The sequence below is a fragment of the Carassius auratus genome, chromosome 22 (genome assembly GCF_003368295.1).
Source record: "Carassius auratus strain Wakin chromosome 22, ASM336829v1, whole genome shotgun sequence".
Classification (NCBI taxonomy): domain Eukaryota; kingdom Metazoa; phylum Chordata; class Actinopteri; order Cypriniformes; family Cyprinidae; genus Carassius; species Carassius auratus.
This window is the reverse complement of record NC_039264.1, coordinates 1,270,398-1,279,514: the sequence shown is the minus strand read 5'-3', so window position 1 is coordinate 1,279,514 and position 9,117 is coordinate 1,270,398. Positions and strand designations below refer to the sequence as shown.

The 9,117-nt window shown below is 35.4% G+C and overlaps 1 protein-coding gene across 1 annotated transcript; it reads right to left on the bottom strand.

Moving 5' to 3' along the window:
* Positions 1 to 7,452: 7,452 nt before the first annotated feature.
* LOC113040732 (SLAM family member 5-like) lies at positions 7,453 to 8,389 on the bottom strand (the record flags this gene model as incomplete). The annotated part of the gene is made up of 3 exons (XM_026198993.1): positions 8,366 to 8,389; positions 7,899 to 8,268; positions 7,453 to 7,763 (listed from the first exon to the last, which is right to left on the bottom strand). Coding segments are annotated over exons 1-3 (705 nt in total), but the record flags the coding sequence as incomplete, so codon positions are not given.
* Positions 8,390 to 9,117: the final 728 nt, after the last annotated feature.

Genomic DNA, 9,117 nt, shown 5'->3' with positions numbered 1-9,117 from the left:
TAACATTTATATACATCAATTTTACAAAATTGACATTTCATTTATATTTTGTGTAAATTCATGTTTAAATTAAAAATTGTGACTCAAAGCACACTTAGTAATTAAACTCTGCTGCATTTTGAATCAAAAATCACATTTAAAAACAAATGCTACTGAGATTAATATATTGATGCTATATACAAAGTAACGTGACTGCAAACTAAACCAACAGGATACTAGAACTGCGTTCCTGAAACTGCAGCCATCGCTATATCGTCCAGTACGGTAGGTGGCGCTGTCAGGAAAAACTAGGGTCCTAGAACTGCGGCCCAGATCTGCGGTCCTGAATCTGCAGCCTCCGGTTGTGCAGGAACATACTATTGGCCTCCTTTACTGCTACTCGGACTACTGCGCAGTGTTTAGACATACTCCCTCTCATCCGTGTGTCTTAATTTGATGAATTAAAAATCTATTTTAACAATTTCAACCGTTGCTGTATTGTGGGGTGTAATAGCGCAACACATAATCGCCATAGGGAAAATAAAATGAGAATGGATTAACTTTACACCGGTTTCCTGCTTGGAGGCGCGACTACGCAGACCATAACATCTGAATATTCATTTATATAGCTTAAGTCAACATTGAAAATAAGGGAAATTTCTCGAGTTACTCATCCAAAATACGGGAAATTTCAACATTCATCTTTTTGTTGCTATCCCTCTGCTGACAGCAAAAATTAGTACTACAAAACTGCTGCATTAACTAACGTTAAGCGATTTGTGAAGCTAGGTCTAACGTGACTTTAGTTACAGATTGGTGTGAAATCGTGCTCTCACAACAACCACGCTATCTTAAAAAGCCCAACATCACGCTAAGGTTGCTTTCAAGTAAGCAAAACGATGCTTTGAAAACATCTGTTTCGCTGGAAGGACAAGGAGTAGCAACAGGACAACAACAGAGACTTGACAGGTCTGATGGAGAGGCTCACGGGATATTTTACAGGAAAATACTAAAACGGGAAGACAGCGGGAAAACAGCTACACTTTTGAAACACATTGTTAAAAGTCCATGTGTGAATGATTGTTAGCACTAACGGTTACTAAACTAGCAGCTAGGTAATGTTAGAGCGCAGCTTACCGGATTACTGTATACTGTTTGCCGCTGTTCCGGTTCTATGATTTGCAGCTCCTGAACCCATCCATTTGTGAACTGTACATGAGACTTCAATGTCTTGTAGCTTCGGAACTATTCTGAAGTGTAGGCGCTCACAAAACAACAAGGTAGCCTAAGATATCTGCGACAACAAGTCTCTGTCTGTACTCCACTATTTGTTGGGAATTTCATGTGGATCCAAACCGTTAATAGAGCCGATTTTGTCCACATACCGGTCCCTGGCATCCATATTTAGCGTATCCCTATAAATCCCACAACCTTTTCGCGATTTTCTTTCTCCCAACTCTGCTCTTCTCGTTCAACTCGCTGTATGTTTACATTCGCGAAGCTGGCAACATGGCCGCCACGTCCCAGAATGCAACTCGGCGCCCAAGCCCTATTCAGGCTATTTATAGAACGTGCTCGGCGGGCGACTCAGAGACTCTGGTAGCCCGGCGGGCACCATGTTGGAGACCAATGCTTTAGAGAATAGTGATTTTGTCACGCTTTACTAATACTATGGCAATTTTTGCCTGGAGTTCATGACACAAGCACTGCTTTGACTGTACAAAACACATCCAAACTGAGGGAAATCAGCAGCACACAGTGTTTTCACCGCTTGCCATGTCCTGTGTAAAAGGGGCTTTAGAACTGGGATTGATTGTGTCGCTCATCTGGAGTGTGTGCGCGCTGGAGCGGCTTGACAAAATTAAGTGCAAACATCATTTAAAAAACAAAATCTCATTTAGTTTCGAATAGTTACAGGTGTCTGTATTATTTTTTATAAATGATGACAGGACTTCTCTGTGAACTTCTACACATGCGCTCTCTTGTTTTATTTCCTTTTACTTCTGCCGCATACATTGCATCACCTCCTATTCACCCACTGCCCCCTAGTGCCTATATGCAAGAACTACGTAACCCATCAGAATTACAAATCTATATTCAACAACTTGAATATTACAGTGTCAAAGCATTTTATATTGTTTCTTCTTATTGTGTACGTTCATAGAGGAAGACACAGAACATACAGTAGCGTACAATGGTGGCTAGTCTGTGCAAAAGATCCAATAAACACAGATGGACAAAAATACAGTTTACAGAGTTTCAATAACGATTACAAAAAACGGGATTTCTCAAATCCAGTGCAAGAGGGTCATTGTCCAGCAGAATAAAAACTCAACTGTCTGTACCTTGTTTGTAACCCATTGGCATGTTTATCAATATTAGATCTTTAATATGAACAAATATGAACCCAAATATGAATTAACATATTTTATATAAATAAGCTGCATATTTTTGTTTTTTGTTAATTTTGTGAATAATAGTTTTAGTTTCATTAATAAGAGGTTTGCACAAGAGGTAACTGTAAACTGTGCAAACATTAAACTTAGCTAAGATTAAATGTCTTGCTTTGGTCTACACTGGAATAACTCTGCTAAACTATAAACGATGTTAAAATAAAAATTAAACATTAAAAACTATAATATACTTGTTATGGAGTGATCAAACCAAACACACTGAGAGAGTGCACATTGTGTGATGTAGGTTAAACTGCTGTGCACGTGTATTTAGAGTTCAAGCGTTTACTGCATGATTTAATTTATTAATGTACATTAGTAATGAATCCCCCAGAATACAAGATATGAGCGCAAAAAATGATGTGTGACTTTGTCTTTTAAATAATCTGATTCAGTTAATCAATATCACCTTTTTTCTCAGACTCAGTAGTTACTGTGTTTTCTTTTTCTTTTTTCTATTTCACCAAAATAGTTACAAAACAACCCACAACAGAACCTGTGAGATCACCCATACACAATATCATCATGCTAATGTATTGAATTATTTAATAACTGCCTGTGTAATGCACTAACTACACACATCTTTCAGTCAAGTAGCATATGGATGGATGTCATTAAATGGTTTTAATATGACTGAACTTGTATTTAACAGGATAACTGCTTAATTAAAACATTGTAAGTTAATATTTATAATGCTTACATTTACTTCAAAAAGTTTTTCAAAAAGCAGCTACAGAAAATGAGCAAAAAAGCATCTGACTTCATCTGTCTAAACTGTATGATGAATAAATCTCTTATAATTATATTGCACGTACAGTAGAGCAGAATTCAGTGAGAGTCAGCTCAACAAAACTACAGCGACTCATCTGAATGTCTCTGATTGACACTGCATTCAGAAACTCAAGGGAATCCTGTGTGTGATTGATTATAATGTGCAACACTGTAAAACAAGTAAAAAGAAATATGATGGCACAAGTAAGCCCTTATATTAATTAGATAATGATACTAGTCTAATAATAATAATCGTCAAAGGCATCAGCCACAGGTCGTCTATCAGCACAACTCTACCCTGCAGTATACTAGATTTTTATACATTTGGTCCCCGCATTATATGTGCAACATATAGATACACACACACACACTAGTAACTGTTCATTTGTGTCTGCAGGTGAGTTAAGTGATGTAGCGGAAGTGAAGTCAGTGACGGAGGGAGATCCTGTCATTCTAAACTCTGGTGTTATCAAAGATCAACATGACATGATGCAGTGGTACTTTAATGACCGTCTCATCGCTCGTATCAATGGACATGCCAACGAGACCTGTTTATATGATGGTCCTGATGGGATATTCAGAGACAGACTGATGCTGGACTGCAAGACTGCTTCTCTGATCATCACAAACACCAGATCTGAACACACTGGAGACTATGAAGCAAAGTACAAACAAGGAGACAATTCAGGCAAAATTACAAAGTTGATCAGAGACCTCAAGTGTTACAGCACAAAAATCATCACAAAAGACGACAACCCTGATAAAACCATAAAATCAGTCAGTCTGACTGTCAGTGGTGAGTTGTTTTGTCATTTAATCTGAAATAATTACATTTTCATTTTGGACACTTTAAAAAGTTATCTCCAGACCTGCTTATAGTCTTTTCCAGTATGTTATTGTTCATCTACATAACATATTTTACTGCTGGTTTCTTGCAGAAGAAAATAATGTGAAAAGAAATCAGTTTTCATTGCCAATGCTGTTAGTTTAATTGCAATTTTTTTAAATTGGTCAAGATTAAGATGTCTCCCTTTGATCGTAGTGAGGACAAATATTTTGTGAATAACTCATACTACAATACTATTTTAAACATAATATAAATAGTGTTTCTTTATCTTTATCAGCTGTCACACTGCAGTAAGTCTATTTCCTGTTTTTACACAAATGACCCAAAATATGGCCCAATTAGTACCAGAGGACAAAGAGAAGAAAAGTATGTGCCATCCTTCTTTGCTTCTTTGTCAAATTACACAAAATATATTACAATGCAATCATAAACGTAGATTGTCCTGAAGGTGGCGTTTTCCCTGTACTTCTGTCAGTCATGTTCAAGTGTGTCAGCAATAATGTTACTGTTATTAAATTTATGAATAATAATAATAAGTCACCACTGATAAGCTATATCCAAATATTGTAGAAACTTACTTTTCTGTTAAGTTGCTTTGCAACGATTTGTATCATTAAAAAGTGCTGTACAGATAAACTTGAAATAAACTGAATTAGGCAAAGCAAGTTGGTAATTTAAAGTGCTCTGCATAAAAGTATTTTTTTTTTAATTGTGATCAAAAATAGGTTAATGATAAAAAAAAAACTAAAAGGAAATATTTAAGAAAAAAATCTGAATTGAAGAAAGTTTAACATTAAAATGAATGTGAGGAACCCAAAATGACAAGGGGCCTAAATAAACAGTACACTACAAGAAACTGTGTTCAATCAGGGAAATGCACAGATAAAAAGATGTGTTTCTTTCAATCTGGATCTATGAAGAGTTAATTAGAGGCTCATCTGACGTCTTCTGGAAGCTGATTTCATCTCATCATGTTTTAAATGAACTAGATGTTATGAACTGGTTTGATCTTTCTGATCTGAGAGCTCAGTTTGTTTTTAAACCATCAATAATATGACATAATCTCTGTATGTTAATAGATTAATAAGTTTTAGACATCTACACACTGGCCCTGTAAAGGTGTCCAGAGAATATATATACAGTGAATATGGCATAAACACACTGTCAGATTCACCCACACTAATGATGGTCTGTCTTTATCTGTTCCAGGATCAGGTCTGTCTTCAGCTGTTGTAGCAGGAATTGTTTTTGTTGTTCTGCTGCTGGCTGTTGTTGTTGGTGTGATGATCTTTCGCCGCAGGAGATCCAGAAATGGCAAGTATCAGCTACAGATACTCTAGTGAGAGGAAAACCTTTTCATTTTGCAAAATTGGCATTTAATTGTGTGATGATTTTTCAAAACAGACCTAAAGAAGAAGAAACTAGTGTCTAATGATGAGGTAAGATACTTCACTCCTGTAGTGTGTGTTTAGATCTGTGTTTGATGTGCTGTAAATGACATTAATTTCTCTCTCTTTACTTTCTGTCAGTCTCCCTTACAGACACAGAATGGAAAAGTCTAATGATCTGAGAGGATCGCAAAAGCTTGGGCAAAAAAAGCTTCTCTAAAAATACGTAATCGCAAAATGAGCCGAAACGTTGAAATGCTTTGCAGGCCTCTCATTAATAATTAAGTGCTTGGTGTTACCTGTTATTAAAATAATAGAACAGCTGTTACAGGAAACATAGCTAATATTAACTGTGTGATGCTCAATCATATTGTCTTTCTTATTGTTCATTTCAAATTTTATCATTTAAATATCCTGTAATTATTTGTCAAAGACAGATCATCTGATCATCACAGATCACAAAAGAACATCTGCAGTTTGTTATAGTTCATGTAACGAGTACTTTTTGGTTTATTGTTGTTTTATTTTTAAACTGTAAGTGAATGTTGTTTGTGCTTCATGAATTATTTTTACCTTTGTAAGTGGTTTGCATTTAAATAAATACATTTATTGTCTAAATTCATACTACCGATGCTTTGTGATTATTAAAATGATGAAAATAACTAAAAAGCTCATTTATCAGAAACAAAGAATCAGTTGAGCTCCAGATGAAGATGAATCAATGTTTGTAGCATCAAAACAAGGACAAGAAGACACTGTTCATAGCTTTTACTTTGACAGAAGTTGACAAAGAAAAGAGCTGTAATAACTTTTTTTTTTGATGGTTCTGTATGTAAACTTGTACATGTGAAGATAAGTTTATGTGTTCAGGTTTTTTCCCTCTTCTGATTAAAGTGTGTACTGCTCTGATTTATATTTGAGATTTTAGTAAAATCCTGATAGAATTTTTTTTTTTTAATAAATAGGAGAAATACTTCCAGATCGAAGGCTACTGAAACTGTCGCTGTATTGCATTTATATTGTCTCATAATAAACTTTACACTTGGGTTTTAAATAAACTGTTTACTGCTGCAAATATTTCTATTCAACCATAATATAGATATAAATCTGATTCTGAATTTTATTACGGCATTGCTGCAGTTATAATATAGGCCTGTGTATGATTCAGATGTATATCAGTTTGGTTTGTAAATATTCAGTTTCAGTTCAGTTCTAGGATGATTTATTGGTGTGACAAATATTACATTTGTATTTTCATGGTTACTGAAATCTGTTAGAAAACAAAATGAAAAAAGCAACATTATATAAATTAATTTAAAAAATAATAAAAACTGTAAATAAAGAAATGTACAGTGCATACTTGCGTAGTATTAAAGAAGAAAATGAAAGATTAAAGAATGTTCATCGTTTTGGATACCAGATGTCTCCTAAAACACCAGATTCAGGTAATGAACACTTTCTGTTTAAATTCAGAGGAAAATGGTGAGAAAAGCTTTGTTTCACCATCACTAAACACTTTTAGACCACAATAGTTTCATCTTTACGAATAAAGTTACAATAAATGTCAGAATATTTATATCTATATCTGCTCTGATTTCTTCTTTTATCCTCTAGCAGATCTGACGTCATTCAGCAGAAGAACAGCAGCGGCTGCAGAAGCCACGCCCACCAGAGCAGTGACGACCAATCGCATCACAGCTTCAACTGTATCACAACACTGGATGTAGACTTCTGTAAGTAAAATGTAATAAATAGTAATTTTCAATAAGCTGACTGTAGTCTCTATAGATTAACTCAAAAACTAAACTTTTTACTGAAGTGTATATCTGCACGATATAGCCTGAAATTAATTCATCATTTCATTCATTGTTTCTGGCATCTTGAGTTATCAATTTCAGTAAAATCAACTGATTTGGTGAATAAAAAATGCTTGTATCAGCGCTTCTGTACCTGGACATGTGTGACAGAGTTCACTGTCATCCAGATGTTGAGTCTGATTAGTTAATAATTGACAGAGTTTGCTGATGTCCAGATGTGTGGTCTGGTTTGTGATGGGATTGTTGATCACACAGCTGTAGCTGTTTTTCTCCTGATATTCCACCTCCAGAGGTAGAGAGAGACTGATGCTGAGATCAGACACACTGATGCTGGACAATAAACTGTTTCCTTTGTACCAGGAGAGAGTCACATCACCCACATTCACCACTGAACACACCAATGAACAATAAGATGATGATGATGATGATGATGATGAAGAAGAAGATGATGATGAAGATGATGAACAGTGTGAAGAGTTACTGCTGATGACAGGAACAGGCAGATGAGCTGAAAAAGAAGCATCAGATTTCACTAGATGTTTAAAAGATACTCTGTTTGAAATTTTGATGATTAATGATAAGAAAAAACATTAAATAGTGTGGAAAGGGAATTCTGAGTTAAATTAATCAATATTTAACGCACCATAGACAGTGAGACTGAATCTCTTGATCACTCTGTTGATCTGTAGTCGATAGTCTCCAGTGTGTTCAGTTCTGGTGTCTGTGATGATCAGAGATCCAGTTTGATGATCCAGCTTCAGTCTGTCTCTGAATCTCTCATCAAGAACATCATCAAATACAGAGATGGTGCCGGCCATTACACTGATTTCAGCTAGTAAAGTGTTTTCAGATCCAAACCTCCACTGAATCAGATCTACCTCTGTTATAGCAGTCAGACCAGTGTATAGAGTGACTGAATCTCCCTCCAGCACTGACACTGACTCCTCTGTAACCGTATCACCAAACACACCTGAAGAACAGAGACACAGATTTGATGTTTTACTTAAATATCCCTCACAGAACAAAACTGCAGCTCAGTTCAATCTTTAAAGCCCTTGATTTCTAAACATACACTCTGCTTACTCATGTAAAACAGCACAGATATATTACAGTAATGCGTGCAGCATCCGTCATCAGTCCATCTTCAGATCAGTCACTCATCAATTCAGTGTCATTGTTTATGTGGCAAAATCATGAATTATTTGAAATAAAACAGATTTGCTGTTATTGCACCTGCCCTATGATTCACAATAATTTGTTTTGGAATTATTGTGACATTTTATTTTGGAAATTCTCTGGCTGATTAAAAATTACTCTGTTAAATCTCCGTAAATACAATCTATTAAACTAAACTAAAGCAAGAAGTGATTTCATAAAATGGATATCAAAACTTACCAAGCAGACGACACAAGAAGAACAAAACAAACATGAGAACCATCTTCAGATAACAGCACTTAAAGTGTGTGAATGATTGTGAACCCACAGAACAGTGTTAAACTGTCAGAGTGATTCATCCACCAATAATAGTTGAGCACCACCCACTCATTACACATGCACACACTTCTGCTTGCATTGGTTACAAATATTCTGTTATATATATATATATATAAATATATATTTAATCTTTGTTTTTTAAATAAAATTAATTTGCTCTTGAAAGTATAAAATGCCATTGTAAAAGGTGTTGATTATAACTGTTTTTCTGAAAAAAAACAACAACAACAACTAATATACATGTGAAGAAAGGAAATAAAAAAAATTCTTCATGTGTTCTGTGTGCGTCACAGTTGTGGGTGAACTGGTGTCACGTGTGCAAGTTTAGCAGAAGCAGGTAACTAATAATGAATGCTTGGTTTCCACAC